This window comes from Hyperoodon ampullatus (genome assembly GCF_949752795.1).
Source record: "Hyperoodon ampullatus genome assembly, chromosome: 14".
Lineage (NCBI taxonomy): Eukaryota > Metazoa > Chordata > Mammalia > Artiodactyla > Ziphiidae > Hyperoodon > Hyperoodon ampullatus.
Window position 1 is genome coordinate 39,282,292 of NC_136927.1, and position 24,698 is coordinate 39,306,989.

A 24,698-nucleotide genomic window follows, 5' to 3' on the forward strand; every position below is an offset into this window, starting at 1 on the left:
TTTTGTCAAAAGCTTTTTCTGCATCTATTGAGATGATCATATGGTTTTTCTCCTTCAATTTGTTAATATGGTTTATCACATTGATTGATTTGCATATATTGAAGAATTCTTGCATTCCTGGGATAAAGCCCACTTGATCATGGTGTATGATCCTTTTAATGTGCTGTTGGATTCTGTTTGCTAGTATTTTGTTGAGGATTTTTGCATCTATGTTCATCGGTGATATTGGTCTGTAGTTTTCTTTTTTGGTGACATCTTTGGTTTTGGTATCAGGGTGATGGTGGCCTTGTAGAATGAGTTTGAGAGTGTTCCTCCCTCTGCTATATTTTGGAAGAGTTTGAGAAGGATAGGTGTTAGCTCTTCTCTAAATGTTTGATAGAATTCGTCTGTGAAGCCATCTGGTCCTGGGCTTTTGTTTGTTGGAAGATTTTTAATCACAGTTTCAATTTTAGTGCTTGTGATTGGTCTGTTTATATTTTCTATTTCTCTCTGGTTCAGTCTCGGGAGGTTGTGCTTTTCTAAGAATTTGTCCATTTCTTCCAGGTTGTTCATTTTATTGGCATATAGTTGCTTGTAGTAATCTCTCATGATCCTTTGTATTTCTGCAGTGTCAGCTGTTACTTCTCCTTTTTCATTTCTAATTCTATTGATTTGAGTCTCCTCCCTTTTTTTCTTGATGAGTCTGGCTAGTGGTTTATCAATTTTTTTCATCTTCTCAAAGAACCAGCTTTTAGTTTTATTGATCTTAGCTATTGTTTCCTTCATTTCTTTTTCATTTATTTCTGATCTTATTTTTATGATTTCTTTCCTTCTGCTAACTTTGGGGGTTTTTTGTTCTTTCTCTGATTGCTTTAGGTGAAGGCTTAGGTTGTTTATTTGAGATGTTTCTTGTTTCTTGAGATAGGATTGTATTGCTATAAACTTCCCTCTTAGAACTGCTTTTGCTGCATCCCATAGGTTTTGGGTCATTGTGTTTTCATTGTCATTTGTTTCTAGGTATTTTTTGATTTCCTCTTTGACTTCTTCAGTGATCTCTTGGTTATTTAGTAGTGTATTGTTTAGCCTCCATGTGTTTGTATTTTTCACAGATTTTTTCCTGTAATTGATATCTAGTCTCATAGCGTTGTGGTCGGAAAAGATACTTGATATGTTTTCAATTTTCTTAAATTTACCAAGGCTTGATTTGTGACCTAAGATGTGATCTATCCTGGAGAATTTTCCATGAGCACTTGGGAAGAAAGTATATTCTGTTGTTTTTGGATGGAATGTCCTATAAATATCAATTAAGTCCATCTTGTTTAATGTATCATTTAAAGCTTGTGTTTCCTTGTTTATTTTCATTTTGGATGATCTGTCCATTGGTGAAAGTGGGGTGTTAAAGTCCCCTACTATGATTGTATTACTGTCACTTTGCCCTTTTATGGCTGTTAGCATTTGCCTTATGTATTGAGGTGCTCCTATGTTGGGTGCATAAATATTTACAACTATTATATCTTCTTCTTGGATTGATCCCTTGATCATTATGTAGTGTCCTTATTTGTCTCTTGTAATAGTCTTTATTTCAAAGTCTGCTTTGTCTGATATGAGAATTGCTACTCCAGCTTTCTTTTGATTTCCATTTGCATGGAATATCTTTTTCCATCCCCTCACTTTTAGTCTGTATGTGTACCTAGGTCTGAAATGGGTCTCTTGTAGATAGCATATATACAGGTCTTGCTTTTGTATCCATTCAGCCAGTGTGTCTTTTGGTTGTAGCATTTAATCCATTTACATTGAAGGTAGTTATCGATATGTGTGTTCCTATTACCATTTTCTTAATTGTTTTGGGTTTGTTATTGTAGGTCTTTTCCTTCTTTTGTGTTTCCTGCCTAGAGAAGTTCCTTTAGCATTTGTTGTAAAGCTGGTTTGGTGGTGCTGAATTCTCTTAGCCTAACCCTAGGATGAATGGTAAAAGCAAAGCTTTTGGGAAATATGAGGTCTTCTGCCAACATTCAGTAGATGTTCTATAGGGGCTGTTTCACATGTAGATGTATTTTTTTTTTTTTTTTTTTGCGATAAGCGGGCTTCTCACTGTTGTGGCCTCTCCCGTTGCGGAACACAGTCTCCGGACGCGCAGGCTCTGCGGCCATGGCTCACAGGCCCAGCCGCTCTGTGGCATGTGGGATCCTCCCGGACCGGGGCACGAACCCGTGTCCCCTGCCTCGGCAGGCAGACTCTCAACCACTGCGCCACTAGGGAAGCCCTAGATGTATTTTTTATGTATTTGTGAGGAGGAAGGTGATCTCCACGTCTTACTCCTCTGTCATCTTGAAGCTACGGCTGTTATTTTTGACAGAAGAGCATTCAAAGTCTTTGCTGATAAATAGTGCTTGTAGTAGTACAACTGAAACAGCAGAAATGCAGAACTTGTCAACGTTTAAAGTGCCAAAATCATGTTCTTATTGATCCTACTCATTAGTCTGCAGTGCTGACTTAGTTGTCTTTTGAAAGTAACCCAGCTGGTTTCATCTTTTTTGGTAAGAACATAATCTTGTTTTCTGTGAACAAAAAGATATTTCTCAGCCAACAGCGGCAGCAATGAGGAATTAAGTCTTATTGTCAAAAGACAGAGGCATAAATATCGGACAGGTGAAAAACCACAGCTATGCAATACAGTCATTGCCAAAGCATAACTGGGATGCTGGGATGCCCGCAAGCCAGCAGTAGGAAGAAGGTTCCCTGTCTGTGCCCTGGATCCCCTGGGAGCTCTGTAACTGCTCAGATCTCTGGGCCCCATTCTGGAGAATCTGAATGGGCAGTTCTGGGCCCAGACCCAGGAATCTGTCTTGTTAATAGGCTCCATGTTGATTCTGATGATCAGCCTTGTTCGGAGACCCAGGCTGGGGCTAGACACTCCCCAGAAGGAGGCCACTGCCTCCCATGCCCCCCATGTGGTCAGGACTTCCACAACCCAACCCCCCCCCACCTCTCCACACAAACCAGCAAACAGCACGAGGCTCCAGAGGCCCAGTGCCCACTCTGGCCCAATGCCCTACTACTTTTTGGTGCAGTTAGCAGGCTTCCTGTGTCCATTTCCTCATCTGTAAAGTAGGTGTGGTCCTGGTGGCTGCACCAGCTCTCAGGGTCAGGCCCCACGTGTGTGTGTGAGTGCATGTTGTGTGGGTGTGTAAGTGGGCTGGGGACCTCAGTGTCTTCATGATGATGGGGCAGGGCTGCTGTGAGAATTGATGAGATAATAGAACTAAAGCCCTGAGTTGGGAATTCCCTGGCAGTCCAGTGGTTAGGACTCTGAGCTTCCCCTGCAGGGGACCCAGGTTCCATCCGTGGTCAGGGAACTAAGATCCTGCAAGGTATGGGGCGTGGCCAAAAAAAAAAAAGTCCTGAGAACAGAGCCCAGGACAGAGTGAGTCCATATATATATATATATATATATATATATATATATATTTATTTGTTTGTTTGTTTTTGGCTGCGTTGGGTCTTTGTTGCTGCATGTGGACTTTCTTCTAGTTGCAGCGAGTGGGGGCTACTCTTCGTTGCGGTGCGCAGGCTTCTCATTGCGGTGGCTTCTCTTGTTGTGGAGCACGGGCTCTAGGTGCGCGGGCTTCAGTAGTTGTGGCACGTGGGCTCACTAGTTGTGGCTCGCAGGCTCTAGAGCTCAGGCTCAGTAGTTGTGGCGCACGGACTTAGTTGCTCCGCGGCATGTGGGATCTTCCCGGACCGGGGCTCAAACCCGTGTCCCCTGCATTGGCAGGCGGATTCTTAACCATTGCACCACCAGGGAAGTCCCAAGAGTGACTCTTAAGTAGTATCATCTCCCTGAGGTGAGATGAGGACCTCCAGGAACTGGCCTGAGGACAGCGCCCCATGCCGGCCTGGAGAGGGCTGTCTCAGAACTAAGGAGAAGCTTCTCCCTCAGGCCTCCTGGGTTCCCACCAGGAGGACCAATAGAGGCAGAGTGGCCAAGGCTGGAGGGTCAGGGCCTGGTCTGTCCTGTGTCTACAGGTGACCTGGGCTTCATGGTGGAGGGGCCTGCACCCCTCTGTAGGCTCTGGAAGGGCAGCTGGCAGCGCCCTCGCCGCCCTGGCCCTCGGGGCAGAGGCCTGGCAGCAGCCCCCACCCACAGGAACCCCTCTTGCCCCCGCAGTGCAGCCACAATGGGACCACGTGCAATTTCCGGAACTTCAGCAGCGCCACCCAGGCCGTGATGGAGTGGTACACCCTGCAGGCCACCAACATCTTCGCACAGGTTCCAAACCAGGAGCTGGTGGCCATGGGCTACCCCGCCGAGCAGCTGATCCTGGCCTGCCTCTTCGGGGCGGAACCCTGCAACTACAGGTAATAGCCGCCGGGCCCCCTGCAGCCAGGGTCCACATCCCGGTCCACATCCCGGTCCACACCCCTGCTTGGCCACTCAGCCTACACCACAGTTGTCTGTGCCCAGGTGTCTTTGGTTTTCTGGGGGCACAGCCTGAGACAGGGATGCGCTGAAGGCCCCATCACGTACTGAGGGAATCGCTTTAGGAAAAGTCTGCAGGAAAGAGGACTGAGCTAAGGGAGGCTGTGGCCACAGGTGACGTCTAGGCCTGACCTGATCCACGGGGAGCGTAAACCGCACCACAGAGCTGACCTCCCTTAAGCGGAGGTCGGGGGCGGGGGCGTGGGAGCAGCCCCTTGTACGTGCCCCCATCAGTTACTCACTGGCTCTGTGCCACCCCCAGGAGGATGGGCCGGGGTCTCCTAATTTCCCAGGCAAGGTGGAGGGAGAAGGGGCGGCTGTGAGCTGTTAGCCTCCAATACCCCACAGCTGGGGATCTGTGCAGGTACCCCAGCATCTACTGCCCTCGGTTTTCTCATCCCTAAGACAGGAACAATAACCATATCCACTTCCTAGAGTTCCTGTGAAGAGTAAATGAAGTGGGGACTTCCCTGGCAGTCCAGTGGTTGAGACTTCGTGCTTCCATGGCAGGGGGTGCGGCATTCGATCCCTGGTCAGGGAACTAAGATCCCACATGCCGTGTGGCCAAAAAACAAACAAAAAAAATTTTTACCCTTCCCCCTCCCCATATCCTCAAGTCCATTCTCTAGTAGGTCTGTGTCTTTAAGCTGTGACAAAGTGACAGGGTGGCATTAACATATATACACTACTGGCTTCCCTGGTGGCACAGTGGTTGAGAGTCCGCCTGCCAATGCAGGGGACACGGGTTCGTGCCCCAGTCCGGGAAGATCCCACATGCCGCGGAGCGGCTGGTCCCGTGAGCCATGGCCGCTGAGCCTGCACGTCCAGAGCCTGTGCTCCGCAACGGGAGAGGCCACAGCAGTGAGAGGCTCGCGTACCGCAAAAAACAACAACAACAACAAAAAAAAACATATATACACTACTAAACGTAAAATAGATAGCCAGTGGGAAGCAGCCGCATGGCACAGGGAGATCAGCTCAGTGCTCTGTGACCGCCTAGAGGGGTGGGATAGGGAGGGTGGGAGGGAGGGAGACGCAAGAGGGAAGAGATATGGGAACATATGTATACGTATAGCTGATTCACTTTGTTTTAAAGCAGAAACTAACACACCATTGTAAAGCAATTATACTCCAATAAAATGTTAAAAAAATATATGAAAGGAATTCATAGTGACAAAAGTACATTATGCAGATAACTTCCCCCCAAAAAAAATTTTTTTAGGAAAAAAAAATAAAAGTAAATGAAGTGGCTCACGTCAGCACTTAGGGCCTGGAAGTCTTCGCTGTAAACACCTTTTTCCCAAACAACCCCCAATGTTGAAAAGATGGCAGAATGAGGGCAGGGTCAACCCCAAAAGCCTGTGTCCCCTTACAAATGGCCCACAGATCTCCCCCTCCTTCCCCTCCCCAGCTTCTGACCATCCAGACCCTGGGCCTGAGAGCCAAGCTCTGTCCCCGAATTGGGGCGGCCGTCAGAGGGCTGCAGGTCGGCTGGCGGGTCACGGGGGAAAGGAGGGGCTGGCTACAGGCAGAGCTGCTGAAGCCCCAGCACCCCCTCCTGGCTTCCTGGCCAGGCCTCTGGGTGAGGGAGACCACACCACCTGGGTCCCGCCCCGGGCTTCAGCCAGTCCTGTTTCCCAGAGGTGCTGGCATCTTCCTGGCCTGGGGCTTCAAATTCCCACACTTAAGGCCTCTGGAGAAAGGGGTGTTTTGCTGAGTCTTGCTGCTTTGGATGAGTGACAGGCTAGTGGTTTCACCCTCCCAGGGATTGTGGCCTCAGCCCAACTCAGTCAACTCGTACACCTTCAGGGACCTCTGTTGAGAATCTGCTGACAGCTGTGGACCCTCTGTCCCCCAAAATGCAGAGGCATTCAAAAGGCAGGCGTTTCATAGGCTGTGTCACGGAATCCAGGCCCACTGAGGAGGCAGCGCTGCACATTTGGTCCATTGTGAGAATCAGAAAAGGCCAGTCCTACAGGTAGAAGAGCTACGTGATGACTCCCTGCTGATGGCACACATCCTGGCTGGTTGGTTACAGGCTGGATTCCAGCCCTCTCTCTGGGCCAGGGCACTTGGTTCAGAGCACACCTGCCCAACCATTCCTGGCAGCCCTGCCTGAGGTTGTTGGTACGCAATGGACTAGTGCTGTGCCCACAAGTTCATCTTTTACCCTCTCAGCTAAAAGAGAGAGATGTAATACTGTAATTGCAAATATATGGCCCATCTGCTCAGTCAGAATATGTCCTGAAGTGCAAGTGAGTTGGGACAGTGGGTTCAACTAGCATCCACTGGGATCTGCTGTCAGGTCCCTGATGCCTGAAGCGTGAGCATCTCCCACTGAGCAGGATCCCAGTGCTCGAAGGTGTGCGTTCTGCACACAGCACGGCCTCTAAACTGAGCCAGCTGTTTCCAGGCCTGATCCAGGGCCAGAGGCAACCTGGGGATGACCTGCTTGTTGCCAAGATGGCGCCCTCCAAAACGAGTCGCATTTGGGTCACATGGACTGAGGGTGGTCCCCCAAAGAGAAGATGGCTGATGGGCAGGCAACACCCGGTATTGGCCACACAACTTTTGTGGTGTAGCTAGGGCTGGGGAGTAAGTCTAGTGAAGGGGTGGGTCAAGGCTCGACTCTGCAGTTAGACTGTTCGGTTCAGATCCTTGCTCTGTCTTACAAGCTGTGTGGCCTTGAACAAATTTCTTAACCTTTCTTTTTCTTAATGTATTTATTTTTGGCTGCGTTGGGTCTTTGTTGATGCACGCGGGCTTTCTCTAGTCTTTGTTGCTGTGCACGGGCTTTCTCTAGTTGCGGCGAGCGGGGGCTACTCTTCGTTGCAGTGCGCGGGCTTCTCATTGTGGTGGCTTCTCTTGTTGCGGAGCACAGGCTCCAGGCACGCGGGCTTCAGTACTTGTGGCACACAGGCTCAGTAGTTATGGCCCGCGGGCTCTAGAGCACAGGCTCAGTAGCTGTGGCACATGGGCTTAGTGGCTCCATGGCGTGTGGGATCTTCCCGGACCAGGGATTGAACCCGTGTCCCCTGCATTGGCAGGTGGATTCTTAACCACTGCGCCACCAGGGAAGAAGTCCCAAATTTCTTAACCTTTATATGCCTCCAATTTCCTCCTCCGTAAAATAGATAATAACAGTGCCTACTCTACAGGGTTATTTTGAATATTCAATGAGTTAATATGCATGACAGGCTGACAGTAGTGAAGACTCAGTGTTATTCTCATTAAACCCACATTTGACAAGGAACTCATTCTTCAATAATGATGCTAACGTTTATTGTGCCCTTCTGATGTGCCAAGCACTATTCTTAGCACTTTACATGTATAAAATCAGTTTGACCCTGGCAACAAGCCCTCATTTTATATGATGCAACCACTGCCCAGAGAGGTTAAGCAACATCTCTGAGGTCACACAGCTGGTGAGTGTCAGAGGTGGCAGTCTGGGCCAGGCCCACCCTGTGTCACTTCACCACCTCATCAGAAATCAAGATCATCTTTCCTCCCCACCCACCCCTCCCAAGCCTGTTTCTTCAGCACTCGGCAGTCTGAGTGGAGGGTGTGACCCAGACACTTGGCACAGAAACCCTAGTCCACCCATCTCTGTGCTCCTGCTCACTCACACAGACAACTGGTTACCCACCTTCCTGAATCAGCCTCAGACTCAGTGCTGAGGACACATGCCTCTCTCTGCCCTCACAGTGCTGCGCCCCAGACACTACGGCTTCCTCATTCTGTCCTGGACTCCTTCCTCTCCTGCTCGTATGTAGCAAATGCTCAAGATGCAGCAGCTGCAGTTTTAGGAACATATGAGCCATGTTTGGACCCTGACACCAAACCACCCAGATTTGAATGCCAGCTCTGTGTGTTGTTGGGCACGCTACTCAGCCTCTCTGTGCCTCAGTTTTCTCAGCTGGAAAATGGGGATAGTGAAATGACCTCATAGGGCTATCATGGGGTTTAAATGAGTTAACATAGATAAAGTGCTTATGTGAAGCAATTATACTGCAATAAAGATGTTAAAAAAAAAGAGGAGACAAGAAAAAAAATGCTTAGAACAGTGCTGAGCATGTGTTAAGAATTATCTGAGCACTTTAAAGATAAACTTTTTATTGTGGAATAGCTTTAGATTTATAGAAAAGTTTCAGAGAGAGTACAGAGTTCCCTTGTACTCCTCACCCAGTTTCCCCTCTTGGTAACTTCTTACATCACCATAGTAATTTATCAAAACTAAGAAACCGACATGGGCACATCATTATTAAATAAACCTAACACTTTATTCGGATTTTATCAGTTTTTCCTGGTGACCTTTTCCTGTTCAAGATTCCATCCAAGAGACCCCTGTCGGTTGCTGTCGGTTGTCATGTCTCCTTTGTCCATTCTGGCTGTGACACTTTCTCACACTTCCTTGTTCTGGATGATTGTGACAGTTTCAGAGTACTGGTTGGGTGTTTTATAGAAAGCCTTTGATTTGGGTTTACACAGATAAGATGGATTTGGGGGAAGAAGACCACAGAGGTGAGGGGGCTCCTCATCACATCGTGTGTGGGGTACATGTTAGGCACTCGACACCACCCGTGATGTTGGCCTTCCTCCCTTGGTTCAGGTGCTGTGTGCTGGGCTTCTCCGCTCTAACGTAACCACTTTCCCCGCCTGTGCTCTGTATCGTGGAAGCACGTCTCTAAGTTCAGCCTGTACTCTGGGGGGTGGAGGTGACGGCAGCGGGGAGGGACTAAACTCCACTTCTCCTGGAGAGGGGAACATACACTATTTGGAATTCGTCTGTAAGGAAGATTTATGTCTTCCCCATTTGTTTATTTATTCAGTCTCTTAATTTATACCAATATGGACTCATGTATATTTGGGCTGTAATCCAATACCACACTATTTATTTTCTTACTCAAAATTTTCCATCTTTGGCCACTGAGAGCTCCTTCAGTTGGCTCCTATGTCTCTTTGACATGTTCCCATCCCTTTATTTATTTTTTAAGTACTTCCTTACTTTCTGGCACAACAAGATGCCCCAGTCCTAGAATCAGCCATTTGTCTGAGGAGCTCCAGTCCTTTTATTGGAGAATGGTATTTAGAAACCAAGATCTAGGCATCTGTAAGTGTTGTTGTTGTTGTAATTATTGCTTCGGGGATTGCCCAGCTAGTTTCTGCCCTTCCCCAAACTCTACTACACAGTACCACTGTTGCTATACTGCTTCCTGTTAGGATGCTCTGTTCCCCAGTCTTTTCTGGAGGCTTGCTGGTCTCTGTCTATACACCTTAGCCTCTGTTCCAGGGAAGGTTTTTGGAGGGAAACGCCTAGCTCTGGAGCCGGAGGAAGCCAGTGCTGGGAGCAGCCTCTCCAGGTAAAGAACATTATCAACAAGCAAATAGTTGGCAAGCCTAAGAGTGCAACCCAGGACAGGAGGGGATCTGGCCGTGCCCGGAGCCACTTCCCGCTCCTGAGCTGTAGATGTCCAGGACAGCTCCTTAGGCACACTGTATCCCCACACCCCTGGGGTGGGGCCTCTCCTTCCAGAGCAGGGCCTGGCTGCAGCTGGCTTGCTCTGCTCCGTTCCTTCCCTGTGGCCACAGCCCTGATCCCGCACAGGACAGAGACTCTGTAGTGCCCGCCCAAAGCTGTTTCTTCCCTCTGGGACTTCGCGTGTGTCGTGCCCCCTGCCTGGGCTGCCCTTTCTCCTCCCCACCCGCCAGGCTCGGCTACCTCTTACTCACCCTTAAAGTCTCAGCTCAGGCCTCACCTCCTCCACGAAACCTTCCCTGACCCACTCCCTACCCGGACGCCCACTCTTACAGGCTTATCTCTGTTGATACTCTTACCACATATTATAATTTATCCAACAAATATTTACTGTCTACTGAGTGCCAGGCTCTGAGGATGGGGGGTGAATTTGTTCAGTATTTCAGTGTGCTTGGCTTCCAACCCCCACGTCAATCCCTTTGGGTGGGCGCTGTTGTTACCCCAGTGTTACAGGTGGAGAAACGAGACATGGAGAAGTGAAGCAACTTCCCCCAAGCTCACCAGCTAGTTAGTAAGTGGCAGAGCCAGAATTCAAATGCAGGCAGGCTTGGCTCCCAGGCCTGAGCTCTTAGCCTTTAACTTCTTTCTCCCTGCAAACAGACAGCTGCCCTCCCTGGGATTATGGTCTAAAGCAAGAGGCAGCTGATAAGCAAGCAGTTAAAGAAGATGAGTTCACCTTCTGATGCATGCCATCAGGGGAATAAGCAGGTGGAAATGGTCAAGTAACTGGGAAGTGACTTTGCGTGGGGAGGTCAGGGGACGGCTCCGAGCAGATGAAACCTGAAGGATGAGGAGAAACCAACAATTTCTCCTCAGAAATTGCTGCTCAGAGAATATCCCAGGCCCAAGGAGCAGCGGGCCTTGAATTTGGAAACATCTTGGAGTGTCTCTGGAGTATAATGAACAAGGCGGGGAGAAAGCCCAGTAGGGCATTTGCATTTTATTCTGTGAGCAGCAAGGAGCTTCTGGAAGGTTCTAGCAGGGGCGTGCCTTGGGCTGATTCACAGCTTGAACACTTGCCCTGACCACTGTGCAGAAGGAAGACTGAGGGAGCAGGACTGGAGGCAGAGGCTCCAGCAGGAACTGGGGCAGGAGATGCCGGCGGCCAGGACCAGTCTGGGAGCCTTAGAGGTGGAGGGAGGCAGCTAGGCCAGAGACGCACTTTGGAAGGAGAGGATTGCCATGACGCTGCTCCGTGGTGTCCCCCACGCTGTGAGCTTCGAGGGTAGGACTGTCTTGCCAGCCTCAGTGTCCCCAACGCAGTGCACGCCTCAGTAAATGTTGGGTGAAGAAATGCACTTTCTTCCTGATTTCCCTTTCACCATGGAGGACACCAAAGCTTAGAGGTTGAGGAAGCAGCTCACATGTGTCAGGCAGGGTCAGCTCCCAGATTGGATTTCACTGCCTGCCGTGGACCCACCTCATTCTGCTGGCACAGACGGTGAGACAAAAGATGGAGGAAATGGTTTCCTAATCTGAACACAGGGACAAAGAGCAGCTGACCTCATGGGGTTATTTTGAGAATTAGAAATCTTCAGCACGGGCCTGGCCCGTGAAAGTCGCTCAGTAAAAGTTGTGGAACAGAAAGCTTAGAAAGTACTGCATTTCAGGTGATATTTCTGCAGTATTTGATGCACTGAGCCCCATTCCTTCCTGTTTTTAAATAAAATAACAAAAACAGTATAAAAACACCCAAGGACATTTTATTTTATTTATTTATTTATTTATTTTTGGCGGTACGTGGGCCTCTCACTGCTGTGGCCTCTCCCATTGCGGAGCACAGGCTCCGGACGCGGAGGCTCAGCAGCCATGGCTCACAGGCCCAGCCGCTCCGCGGCACGTGGGATCCTCCCAGACCGGGGCACGAACCCGCGTCCCCTGCACCGGCAGGTGGACTCTCAACCACTGCACCACCAGCGAAGCCCCCTACAAGGACATTTTAAATGCTATTTCCTATGAAGACTTGAGAACATACACATAGATAGAACAGGGTGTGATGAACTCACATGGACCTACCACCCAGATCCAACAAGCGTGATTCACATTCTGTCCTGTGCTGTTTTTAAAGCAAATCCCAGACATCATATTCTTTCATCTATATAGTGTTCAGAATGTATCTTAAAAGAGAAAGACTTTTTGTAACAGAAGCACAATACCATTATCCTACCTGAAAAAGAGATGAACAGTGATACCTCAATACCATCAACTATCCAGTCGTGTTCACTCACACTCATCAATGTCATACTTTTTTGTTTACTTGTTTGAATCAGGATCCAATTAAAGTCCACAGGTTGTGATTGTAACCAAGTCTTTGAAGTTTGTTTTAATCTATAGGTTACCTCCCTTACCTTCTCTCACAATTTCTTTGTTGAAGAAACTGGAGTCTGGATTTTGCATATTGACTTTTTGTAGTGTCTTTGAACTTGTTCCTCTGTCTCCAGTATTTGCTATAAATGGTAGAGACAGATGCTCGATCCTGTTCAAGGCTGGGTTTTGTTGTTGTTTTGTTTATTGGCAAGGCTACTTCCTGGACAGCCTGTGCTCTTCCATCAGGACACCCAGCATTGGTCACTACTGGTGCACATTGCCCCAAATCCCCAAAATCAGGGTTGCAAAATGATGATCCTCTAATTGTATCACTCCCTCTTCAATTATTAGCTGGATGAAATCAGAACTCTTAACAGCTATTTTACAAGGACAAAAAAAAAAGTCAGATGAAGGGAGCCATAGATTAAGAGATTTAAAAGGCATATCAACCAATCACATGTCAACGTCATTTGGATCCCAATTTAAACAAATAAATTGTAAAACCAGAATTGACCTCTGTGAGACAATATAAATTGAATGTTTAATAATATTAAGGAATTTTTGTTAGTTTAGCATGGTTTTTTAAGAGTTCTTGTAGAGATACATATAGAAATGTTAACAAATAAAACTATGATGTCTGAGATTTTCTTCAAAATAATATGAGAGGGAGAGTGGGGGCAGGTAGAGATGAAACATGACTGGCCGTAGGGGATTGGTTTTTTTGGGTTTTTTTTTTTTTTTTTTTTTTTTTGTGGTAGGCGGGCCTCTCACTGTTGTGGCCTCTCCCCTTGCGGAGCACAGGCTCAGTGGCCATGGCTCACGGGCCCAGCCGCTCCGCGGCATGTGGGATCTTCCCAGACCGGGGCACGAACCCGTGTCCCCTGCATCGGCAGGCGGACTCTCAACCACTGCACCACCAGGGAAGCCCCCTTTTTGGGTTTTTTAAATATGTTTATTTTTATTTTTGGCTGTGTTGGGTCTTCGTTGCTGCATGCGGGCTTTCTCTAGTTGCAGCGAGCTGGCTTCTCATCGTGGCGGCTTCTCTTGTTGCGGAGCATGGGCTCTAGGTGCACGGGCTTCTCATTGCGGTGGCTTCTCTTCTTGCGGAGCACGGGCTCTAGGTGCGCGGGCTTCAGTAGTAGTGGCACGTGGGCTCAGTAGTTGTGGCTCGTGGTCTCATAGAGCGCAGGCTCAGTAGTTGTGGCGCACGGGCTTAGTTGCTCTGCGGCATGTGGGCTCTTCCCGGACCAGGGCTCGAACCCGTGTCCCCTACATTGACAGGTGGATTCTTAACCACTGCGCCACCAGGGAAGTCCCGTAGGGGATTGTTGAAGCTGGTGGTGGGCTTCATTCTCTCAACTTTTTATGTTTGAAAAGTTCCATATCAAAAAAAAAATTAACCAGATTATCTGAAACTACATTATACTGTCGCTTCTTTGTGAGCATCTTTATGCAAACATTTTGTGTTGTTGCTGAATTATTTCCTTAGGAAACATTCTCATGACATAAGATAGGATCCTAGATGGGGCTCGTCACACCTCGTTGTGAAGTTCTCTCTTTCCTGGCCTCTGCTTGCACCCTCTCCTGATTCACAGCCCTCCATCTCCGTCTACTTTCCCCTTTACCTGAGCTCCCGAGGTTCCCCGACAAGCCCACCTGTCTGCATTCCGCCAGCTCCTTACAGCAAACACTGCCTGGAGCCGCCCTCTCACTCTTATGATCTGTATCAGTTTCCTGTGGCCGCTGTAACAAATGACCACAAACTGGGTGGTTTAAAACAACGGAAATTTATTCTTTCACAGAGGAGGCTAGAAGTGGGCAGTCACGGTGTCAGCAGGACCAGGCTCTCTCCAGAGGCTGCAGGGGAGAATCCCTTCTTGCCTCTTCTAGCGTCTGGTGGGCCCAGGTGTTGACCTCTGTCTGTGTAACTCCAATCTCTGCCTCCGTCTTCACGTGGCCTTCTCCTCTGTATCTGTGTCTCCTCTTCTGTCTCTTGAAGGACACTCGTGGTTGGATTTAGGGCCCACGTGGATAAAAGAGGCTGATCTCATCTCAAGATCCTGAGTTATGTCCACAAAGACCCCTTCTCCAAATAAGATCACACTCCCAGGTCCCTGGGGTTAGGACGTGGACATCTCTCTGGGGGCCACCGTTTAAATGACCACATGACTTACAAGACCGTGTAGATGAGACAGATGAAAACATCAAATAAGCTTCTTTTTTATCACTCGTGGCTAAGCCAGAGAGCCTAGTTCCACCCTTCCTCACCCTTCTTTCCCAAGGGAGTCCAGGAATCTCCTCTCTGGTGGGTGCCTGGGTGCAGGTAAAGGGACAGAATGACCTGTTGCTCACCTCTCCCCTCCTGAGCCTCTCTGAGCAGTAATCTACCAGCTCCCCTCTGCCACGAGCCCTGGGCAGGGGAGGCATCAGCTGGGGTGGGGTGGGCCCTGCTCTCTAGCTGATGGTGTTTCTTTCAGGAACTTCACACACATCTTCCACCCTGAATATGGCAACTGTTACATCTTCAACTGGGGCATGAGGGAGAAGGCCCTCCCTTCAGCCAACCCCGGAGCTGAGTTTGGTAAGTCTTGGTTTGTCCTGGAGCCAGGGCCGTGAGGATTTAAATCCTATCATGTGGGGCTGAAAGACCAAATCACCATAGGCCATTGAGGGGCAGGACCGAGGTTAGACAGAGGCTGGCATGCGGAGGGGCAGCCTCTACCGTGTGCACGGGGGCTGGGCCAGGTGCCTTCTCAGCCGTCCCCCCACCCAAGGCTCATAAATCCCTGGGGTAGCGACTGGTGTGCCCATTTTGCTGATGAGCAAAGCGAGGTAGCAGTAAGCTTAGCGGTCGAGAGCACAGGCTTCTGTGACCGGGTGGAATCCCAGCTCCACCATTTATCCCCGGGTGATGCTGAGCTGAGACTTAACTTCTCGAAGCCCTTGTTTCCCCATATCGTACAGAGCAGATCATATATATAGTATAGAACTCATCAAATCATCCTGGCCTAAGGCAGGTAGACCTCTGAGCACAGAGCAAGCAGCCTTGTCTCTAAGCCTGGCAAGTAGAAAATGCTCAATAAATGCAGATATTCTGAAAAGTTGTAAATAATTTGCCCACGCTCACATAGTTAGCCTGGGGCAGAGCCCTTACTCTCAGCCTTGTTTCCGTGCAGTTCTTGAGAGACAGAGAGCAGGTGAAGTAGTAAACAGAAGGGAGGAAGAGGAAGTGGTTGATGGCAGAGGCTGCTCATTTTGGGAGAAAGGCTGGCAGACTCAGCATGTGCACCAGGCCTTGGGGAGCAAATCCTTCCTCCCCGCTCAGGTTGTGCCCTCCCCAGCCATCAAAGGGCAGGTGTCATTCAGCAACTGTCAGGGCTGCTGGTCAATAGGGGTGTGGGTGGGCTGCCCACCCTTCACCACCCCTGTGCCCCTGAAGACATTGGGTATCACAGAGGTGCTGGTCAACTCAGTCTATAGGAGAAGATGATTAAGATCAAGGAGCCTGGCTGCCTGTTTAGAAGCCCAGCAACCCTCCACTTCCTCACTGAGTGACCTATGACAACATCCCTTCTCCTCTATGAGCCTCAGTTTCCTCATCTGTAAAATGGGGACGATAATTGTACCTAACTCATATGCCCCTTGAAAGCACCAGTGGGATCATGTAAATAAGGCCCTTAGCCCAGCACTCAGCATGTAGCAAGTGCTCAATAAATACTAGCCTTCTTGTCCTAACCACCTAGCCCCGTCCCCTGGTGCATAAAATAATGGGTCTGGTCTCTGCCTTCACGAAGGGAACAGTGGAGTGGGGCAGGAAGACAGATAATAAAAGAAGAATCTCAAGAGTGAGAGAGCTACTTGGAAGAAAAGTTCCAGGGCTAGGAGAGCATATCGCAGAGATCCTGAGACCCAGTCTAGGTAGTCAGGGAAGGCTTCTGAAGGAAGTGACACTTGGGCTGAGATCTGAAGGAAGAGCAAGAGTTTCTAGGTGAAAGGTGAGCTGGAGACAGCGTTCCAGAGAGAAGGGAGAGCGTCACGAAGTCCCAGCAGCAGAAAGGAGCACGGCAGCAAAGGGAAGTGAGTGGAGAGAATGGGGACCTGTGTGAGTGGAGGTAGGACCGCCTGTGCTGTGGCCCTAGGCCTACCTGCCTGTGGAAGAGAGATCATGGGGGGTGGTACAGGGGGCAAAAGGAGCCCAGAGAGGAGACCATGGTGGCTTGGACTCAAATGGGGGCCTTAGAGAAGGCAAGAAGTCTGGATTTTCGTAAAGTGGAGCCAGCTTCCTGCACAGACCCTTGGCTGGAGGGGACTTGGACCAGTGGGTGGTGGGTGTTCCTTCAGCCTTGGGGAGCGAGCTCAGGCAGCCCTCGGCCCCGTCTTCCCCTCAGGCCTCAAGTTGATCCTGGACATGGGCCAAGAAGACTACGTGCCCTTCCTCACGACCACAGCCGGTGCCCGGCTGATGCTTCACGAGCAGATGTCGTACCCCTTCATCAAAGAAGAGGGCATCTTCGCCATGTCGGGGATGGAGACTTCCATCGGGGTGCTGGTGGTATGGCTGCAGCCCAAGGGCACCCCACCTGCCCAGCGCCCACCTCCCAGGGCCTGAGAGCCGGAGAGCCGGGCCTCCCCAAGCCCTGGATCTCCTCACCATCCACTCCTGCCTCGCCTTCTGGCTGGAACCCCACCGGGCGGCCACGCTCTGGGGGAAGATGAGTGCCCCCCAACCCCTGGTGCCTGCTGGGGCATCGACCCTCCATCCCCTCTCAGCATCCCCTAGATCTGCATGCTAGATGGGAGGGAGGAACAGAGGGGGCCTCCTAGGGGTGACCAGGGGCCCCCCACAAACAACCTCTCACACAGGACAAGCTGGAGCGCAAGGGCGAGCCTTACAGCCAGTGCACCATGAACGGCTCCGACGTCCCCATCCGAAACCTCTACAGCGACTACAACACGACCTACTCCATCCAGGTGGGAAGACAGTGCAGCCTCATGACCCTGGGGCCCCCGTCCACGTCTGCCTAGCCTGAGGCCTGAGGTCTCTGGGAAAGTTAATCCCAGCAAGGCTGACTTTGCTGGATCTTTGGGACCACAGGGTGCCCTGGGGGCTAGGGAGCCAGTCTAATCCTGATTCTCACCAGAGCCCAGGGCTGGCCACTTCTCCACCCTGCTTTGTAGGTGTGCCCTTGGGGTCTTGCTCTGGGGTCTCCCAAGAAGAAGCCTTGTGTATATTAAGGGTTTACATGAATTACATTATCATTTAATCCTTTCAATACCCCTACGAGGCAATAATATACTAACAATAATTACTAACTTGTTAACGTATTATGCTATTAATAGCATTTATTATATATGCTATTTATTATAAGTATTAATATACTAATAACAGCAGGCTTATTGTGTGCTAGGCAGGCACTGTTCCACATGCTTCACATATATACATTAAATCATTTAACCCTCACAACAACCCTAAGATGTAGATACTATTTTTAGGAATGAGGAAATTGGGGTTTACAGACCCCAGTCCAAATGCCTCACTGATGTACCTGAGAAGTCCCTCTTTGTATCTGGCCTCAATCCCCCTTGCTGCAGCTGGGGGGCTTCCCCCTTATCCTGATCTCCAAGGTCAGCCCAGGAGGCCTGGCCTCAGACCTGGCCCCGGTGGAGAGGACACACTGAGTCTTTGCAAAAGTGACCACTCGCTGACACTTTTTCTTCCAGCCCAGTCTGCCTTGGTGGATAAGGAAACTGAGGCATAACAAGGGCCAGGGCGGTGCCCGGCTCCGTGTCTGAGAGCCCCAAGCAAGGTGTGGTCTTCCCGTTTGCCTCAGTCAGGAGACTCCTCTCTCCCCCATGCCCGCCTGCCCGCCCACTCCATCCAGCTGACCCCAGGCACCCCACACTCTGACCCTCCTGTCTAGAGGGGCTTCTGCCTGCGATGGAGAGCTCAGGGAACCTTCCAAGCCTCTGGAGGGACAGATGGACAGACAAGACAGCACAGGGAGGTGGGGAGCACGGAGGAGGAGGCCAGAGGCCTCAGGCCCCAGCCCTGGAGACCTCATTCCAGAAAAACCTCAGTTCTTGCTTCGTCCAGTGCAGTCACCACTCTGGCCGGAGACCTTGGCAAAGCCCCAGGCCCTGGTCAGGTGCTCGGCCCACCCAGGCCCCGCCCTAGCCCAGCCTCAGCTGGGCCCTGGAGAGGACTCCCGCCTTCCAGGTGAGACAGTGAGGTCTGGGCGAGTGTGAGACACTTGGCCAAGTCAGGGCTCCCTTTGACCCCACTGCCCCTGACCTCGCCCCAGACCCGCTCCTCCCGCTGTGCCATTTCATCTGCCACCTCCCCCCGGCCACTTCCTCCCGCAGGGAGCCCACAGGTCTGCCAGGGAGAACAGAGGAGAGGATGCGTTACTGGGAAGCAGCAGGCAGGAGAGCGGAAAAGACGCTGTGGGCTCCTTGGCCAGGGTGGGAGCAGGGAGTCCTCCAGAGGCAGCACTTGGGAAACTAACTGGGCAGCCAGAGACGTGAGGAATGGCTGCTTCCGTTCGCTGAGCGCCCCATGGCAAGCCGACCTCCCCGCCTGAGCCGATGGGAGTGACAGGAGTAAACTGAGGCTGGGAGGCTAAGGGCTGGCCCCGGGACACATAGCTCATCTCTGAGTGGAATGACCTGAAAACCCAGTATGAGTAGATTCATCTCATCCAGCCTGGGGCCGGGGCGGGGGGAGGGGAGGGCTGAGTCCACTCTCCGCCTCCCCCCTCCCCAACCGGGGGACATTCTGTAGAAGGTCACTCCCTCTTCCATCCAGTCAGAGCACTCACAGCACACTTCTCGCCTTCCCTGAGTGTTTCTCTCCAGGAAGAAGGAGCACAGGGCAAGCCTGCCTGTCTTCCCTTCTGGGTCCTTCCACGTAAAGGGCTCGGAAACCTGCTGGCAGCCTTGTGACAAGAGCTATCTAAGAGTTAGCTTTTTTTTTTTTTTTTTTTTTGGCCACTTGCAGATCTTAGTTCGCTGACCAGGGATCAAACCCGTGCCCCCTGCAGTGGAAGCACAGAGTCCTAACCACTGGACCGCCAGGGAAGTCCCTCAGAGTCAGCTTTAGTGTTGGAACAAGCCACCCCTCCCCATGTCATCCGTGGGGCCCCAACTCTGGAAGGTGGCAGGGGCCATCCTCAGAGAGCCGGCATCTGGCCCGAGCCCCTCTATGGGGGCCAGGGACAGGGGAGGACCGCCACGCCCCAACTTGGAGGAGGCTCGGCCACCGCTTCTGCACGGGAGGGGCCCCTCCCCCCACCCCCCCAGCCCCCGTGGCCTGGGCAGCAAGCTCTCCAGGCCCCTTTCCCCCGGGGCTGGGACGGGGACATCACCGTCAAGTCTGCATTCTCTCTGTACCTCCTCCACCCCCAGGCCTGTATTGGCTCTTGCTTCCAAGACCACATGATCCATAACTGCAGCTGTGGCCACTACCTGTACCCGCTGCCCCGCGGAGAGAAATACTGCAACAACCGGGAATTCCCAGACTGGGGTGAGTGGGGAGCCCTGGGGGACCGGCCACCCGCCAGCTGCCCCCTGAAGGCCCTGACCACAAGGGAGGTCGGAGCGCCCCGCCCTCCGTCCCCGTCCTCTCAGACCACAGCCCCTCTCGCCGCTCCCCCTACTCTTCGACTCCATTAAGTGTACACATGAAACATGTATGTTCGGGAGAGAATTTGTCCTTGAGACCTGAAGCCACAGGCGGAGGAGCCCCTGCTGGGCTCACACTGAGCTGCGATCCAGGCTTGGAGTCCAAACACCGATGGATGTTGTCAGCAGCAAAGAGCATCCCACCACCTCTTTTTCTTTTAAACTTTTATTTATTTATTTTATTTTTTGGCTGCATCGGGTCTTAGTTGCGGCACACGGGATCTTCGTTGAGGCGTGCGGGATCTTTCGTTGCAGCGCGCGGGCTCTTCGTTGCGTCGCGCAGGCTTCTCTCTACCTGTAGCTTGCGGATTTTCTCTTCTCTAGTTGTGGCATGTGGGCTCCAGAACGCATGGGCTCTGTAGTTTGCGGCACAGGGGCTCTCTAGTTGAGGCGCACGGGCTCAGTAGCTGTGGCCCGCGGGCTTAGTTGCCCTGTGGCAGGTAGGATCTTAGTTCCCTGACCAGCGATCGAACCCGCATCCCCTGCATTGGAAGGCGGATTCTTTACCACTGGACCACCAGGGAAGCCCCCTACCACCTCTTAAAACTAACAAAATGTGTGGACAAGAGGGGAAAACTTGACCCCTTCCAGCCACCCACCCCTTCCCACATGACCCCTCACCCCGGCCCACCGGCCAGGATCGGGTGACCAGTGGAGGGAAAGCTGCTCTGATGATGCCGAGCTGGGGCTGGGATGTCTGGGGAGAGGATCCCCCAGGCCAGGCTGGGGTGAAATGGCTGGCGACGGGGCGGGTTGGGGGTGGATGTAAGTGGTTCTCCATGACCAGGGGGGTTCGGATTGAGATAACTCCCCCCACTCAACCTAACCACAGGCCTCAGGTGGCCCAGGGCCCAGGAGGGCAGAGGGCAGCCAGAGGCTCAAAGCACAAAACCCCGCTCAGAGTCTCTCTCCCCACCCCCTACCGCTCAGTCTATTGCTACTCGGCCCTGCGCATGAGCCTGGCGCAGAGGGAGACCTGCATCGACATCTGTAAGGAGTCCTGCAAGTGAGTCCTGCCTGGAGGCCTGTGTGGGCGGCGGGGCGGGCTGTGGATGCTGGGGCGGGCGGGGACAGTGACAGGCTGCCTTCTCTCTTCCAGTGACACTCAGTACAAGATGACCATCTCCATGGCCGTCTGGCCTTCTGAGTCCTCTGAGGTGAGTCAGGGGCGCGGCCAAGCTCCTGGCTGCCCATCTTTGGGCAGGAGGCAGGTCTGGGCAGAGGTCTGCAGGCCGTTTGGAACTTTACAGAGGGGTGTTCGTCCCTCCATCCCCTCCCTCCCCGCTTCCTTCCACCCATGTCCCCCAAGCACTGTGCTGGGGACACGGCAGTAGGCGAGACACACAGTCCTTTGCCCTTACAGAGCGTACTTTCTACCTGGAGAGACAGACAATATACAGAGATAAGATCATTTCAAATGGCTGTGTAGGGTAGACCACATGATGAGAGGGTAACTGGGGGAAAAGGCCTTAGGGTAGTCAGGGAAGACCTCCCTAAAAAAGGTGACATTTGAGTTAAAACTGGAGGATGGGGCTGAGCCAGGCTGGGCAGGTCTGGGGAGGATCTGGGCAGAGGGAACAGCAGGTGCAAGGGCCAGAGGTGGGAAAGAGCTGGCACAGGGAGGCCGGGCCTACGGGGGAGAGCCTAGAGACCCGAGTGCGTTCTCCCCAGAACAGCAGCCACGGCGTGCGCTGTCACCCTCCTCTTTCTCCCTGTGCCAACACATGGTCCCCCAGGGGCTTCAAGAAGATACAGGGCTGTGGTCTGCCTCCACAGGTAGCAGGGCCCATGATTGGGAGGGGATGCGGCAAGGCACCGTTGTTTTCAGCTGCCTTTTTGGGTTCCAGGACTGGATTTTCCATGTGTTGTCTCAGGAGCGGGACCAGAGCACCAATATCACCTTGAACAGGTGAGCTCAGAGTCTGGACGGGCCAGGGAAGGCAGAAAAGAGGAGGAACCAGAGCCTCAGGGGAGGGGCTTGGGCATAGAGCAGCTACTCAGACACCTTCTCACACTGGTCAGATTCAGAAGCAAGCCTAGAGGGGGAGCACTGAGAGAGAGGCCAGCCAGGGGGGCTCAGAGCCTACCGCCTCCTAAAGGACAGCCTGTTCTTCCATCTGTCACCTGGTCATCCAGCCATCCACCCCTCCAGTCCTTTCATCCTTGTACCCATCCACCCATCCACCCATCTATCCATCGTCCATCCTTCCAGTCTTCTACCCATCCATCTCTCCACTCACACATCCATCCATCCATCCATCCCTCCCTCCATTGTCCATCCTTCCATTCTTCCACTCATTCATCCACCCACCCACCCTCCATCCATTCAACCACTTTTCCATCCATTCAACAAACATGCATTGAGCACAAGAAAGACAGAAGGTTCAGTCTATCAGGAAGTTCGAGTCTAGAGGACAGAGGTATGCGAACAGGGCTTATGATGATGGGAGTCTGCCCAGGACCCTTCCTGTGGGATCCCAGCAGGGAAGGAGGCTCCTTCTTCCTGAGAGATAAGGGAGGTCTGTATAGGGAGATGACACTTGAGCTGATCCTCCAAGGAGGAGGAGTAAATGTTCAGACAAATAAGAAGAGGCAGCAGTGTCCCGGCAGAAGCCTGGAGGTGTGAGAGAGCATCGCCTTTCTGAGGACCATCTCAGGTCCCCTGACAGAGAGCCAAGGCTTAGGACTCTATGTCAAGCCTACTGTACACGGGCTGGGAGTCGGGGAGGGGAGCCCAGAGCTGATCCTCAGGACTGTCCCGGGCCCCCGGGTCCTCTGGAGAGCTGGGTCAGAGAGGGGCACACAGGATGGGTGCTGGGCAGCACTGCCTTTTGTGGCCCCAGGGCCTAGAGGGGCCCTTCCTGGCTCTTGTTTGGACCTCACCACTGCTGGGAGTGGCACGTGAGCCAGAGGAGGGCTGGGGGGCCCTTGCTGCCGCGCGCGCGCGCGCGCGTGTGTGTGTGTGTGTGTGTGTGTGTGTGTGTGTGTCGGGGAGAGGGCACCAGCTCCCTGTGCTGCCTCCTGCAGGAAGGGAGTTATCAAGCTCAACATCTACTTCCAAGAATACAACTATCGCACCATTGCGGAGTCAGCAGCAAATAACGTGAGTTTGGGGGCTCCTGGCACCTCAGCCCTGCCTACAGTCCCTCCACCTGGTACCCTGAGGGTGGGGAGGGTCCTGAGCCCAACAGAGGAATGAGGAAGGTCCCTTAAGCAGTGTCACGTTACTTCCCTGGGCTGAGACGTTCACCCTTTCCCCCTTCCCGGCCAACAACCCACCTCACAGGAACCCGTGAGGCTGGGCTTGAGGCAGGAATCTGTGGCCCGACCAGCCCCCCTTCCCCGGCCGGGCCCTCAGTCCTCTGCTCCCCACAGATTGTCTGGCTGCTCTCAAATCTGGGAGGACAGTTTGGCTTCTGGATGGGGGGCTCAGTGCTGTGCCTCATCGAGTTCGGGGAGATCATCATCGACTTCTTGTGGATCACCATCATCAGGCTGGTGGCCTTCGCCAAAAGGCTGCGGCAGAGGCGGTCCCAGGCCTGCTACGACGGCCCGCCGCCCACCGTGGCTGAGCTGGTGGAGGCCCACACCAACTTTGGCTTCCAGCCTGACACGGCCACACACGGCCCCGATGCTGGGCCCCACCCCCATGAGCAGACCCCGCCCATCCCAGGCACCCCACCCCCCAACTACGACTCCTTGCGTCTGCAGCCACTGGACATCATCGAGTCTGACAACGAGGGTGATGCCATCTAGACCCTGCCCATCCCGGGCAGCCCAGGAATTCGGACCTGAGCAGTGGAGACCGTTGCTCAAGGCCGCATTTTATGATGCCCTCTCCACAGGCCCGGGATGGGAGGTGGCCAAGGCCAGAGTCCAGGTCCCTCTACAGAGAGCCAGCAGCTCCTGGCCAGTCCCGGGCCGAGGGCTCCGTGAAGTAACGGTGCTGGTACGGATGTGGGAATTGTGTTCCTGCCTGCACCCTCCAACCTGACCCAATCCTTGGCCTGGGATGCCCCCAGCCAGGCTCCAAGACCCGGAGCATCCTCCCCTGGAGGTAGGCCACTTCCCTCCCAGGGCTGGTCACCGTCTGCCCCAGAGATGAACAGGCAGCATGCTTGTGACCTTGTGAATGGGTTTAGTGAGGGCAGCTTTGGTGGATAGCAGGCATCAGAGGCCCTGCCAGGTGGCACATGTTTTGTTCTGGGAAATAAAAGTAGAAAACATGGAGTCTAGCTTTGTTCTTTGTCTGACTGGGCAGTCAGAGTGCCCTGATGCATCTCTGGGGGTGGAAGGGCATCCATAACAACTCGAGAGCAGAGACCTGGCCAAAGAAAGGTCCAAGCTGGTGATTTTTAAAGGTGCTTTCAAGTTGTCCCTGAAACAGTGGCTTTATGCCTTTTTCAGTGTCATCCAACTTATTTCTTTGGGTTGCAAGAATCAAGAGAGAGAGAAAGAGAGGTAAGATGGGAGAGATACTCAAAACTGGCTTAAGCAAAAGCATCTCCAGCAGCTCAAGTGATGTCTGTTCTCTCTGGCTTCCCAGGCAGGCTGTCCTTACTTTACAGCAGCAAAGGGCCATCTGCAACTCCAAACTCAGCTAGGAGAGAGCACCTCTTTCCCAGTTGTCACAGTAAGTTCCCAGGCAGACTCTCATTGGTCACTGAGTGGGTCACATGCCTGTCTCTGAGCCAATCATCAGTGTGCCCAACTGGC

At 52.2% G+C, this 24,698-nt stretch overlaps 1 protein-coding gene across 2 annotated transcripts in view; it reads left to right on the plus strand.

The window, feature by feature from the left end:
- Positions 1 to 24,212, plus strand: part of SCNN1B (sodium channel epithelial 1 subunit beta) — a gene marked incomplete at its 5' end in the record, with an annotated part of 30,223 nt that extends 6,011 nt beyond the window's left edge. Inside the window, 10 exons of one of the 2 annotated variants that reach the window (XM_079719910.1) lie at positions 4,148 to 4,338; positions 14,780 to 14,883; positions 16,691 to 16,854; positions 17,166 to 17,273; positions 19,707 to 19,824; positions 20,913 to 20,988; positions 21,082 to 21,139; positions 21,830 to 21,891; positions 23,010 to 23,085; positions 23,358 to 24,212. In XM_079719910.1, coding sequence (XP_079576036.1) covers positions 4,148 to 4,338; positions 14,780 to 14,883; positions 16,691 to 16,854; positions 17,166 to 17,273; positions 19,707 to 19,824; positions 20,913 to 20,988; positions 21,082 to 21,139; positions 21,830 to 21,891; positions 23,010 to 23,085; positions 23,358 to 23,738 — 1,338 coding nt within the window. In that variant the 3' untranslated portion in view covers positions 23,739 to 24,212. The remainder of the gene's footprint in view (positions 1 to 4,147; positions 4,339 to 14,779; positions 14,884 to 16,690; positions 16,855 to 17,165; positions 17,274 to 19,706; positions 19,825 to 20,912; positions 20,989 to 21,081; positions 21,140 to 21,829; positions 21,892 to 23,009; positions 23,086 to 23,357) is intronic. The other variant, XM_079719911.1, reaches the window with a different exon arrangement.
- Positions 24,213 to 24,698: the final 486 nt, after the last annotated feature.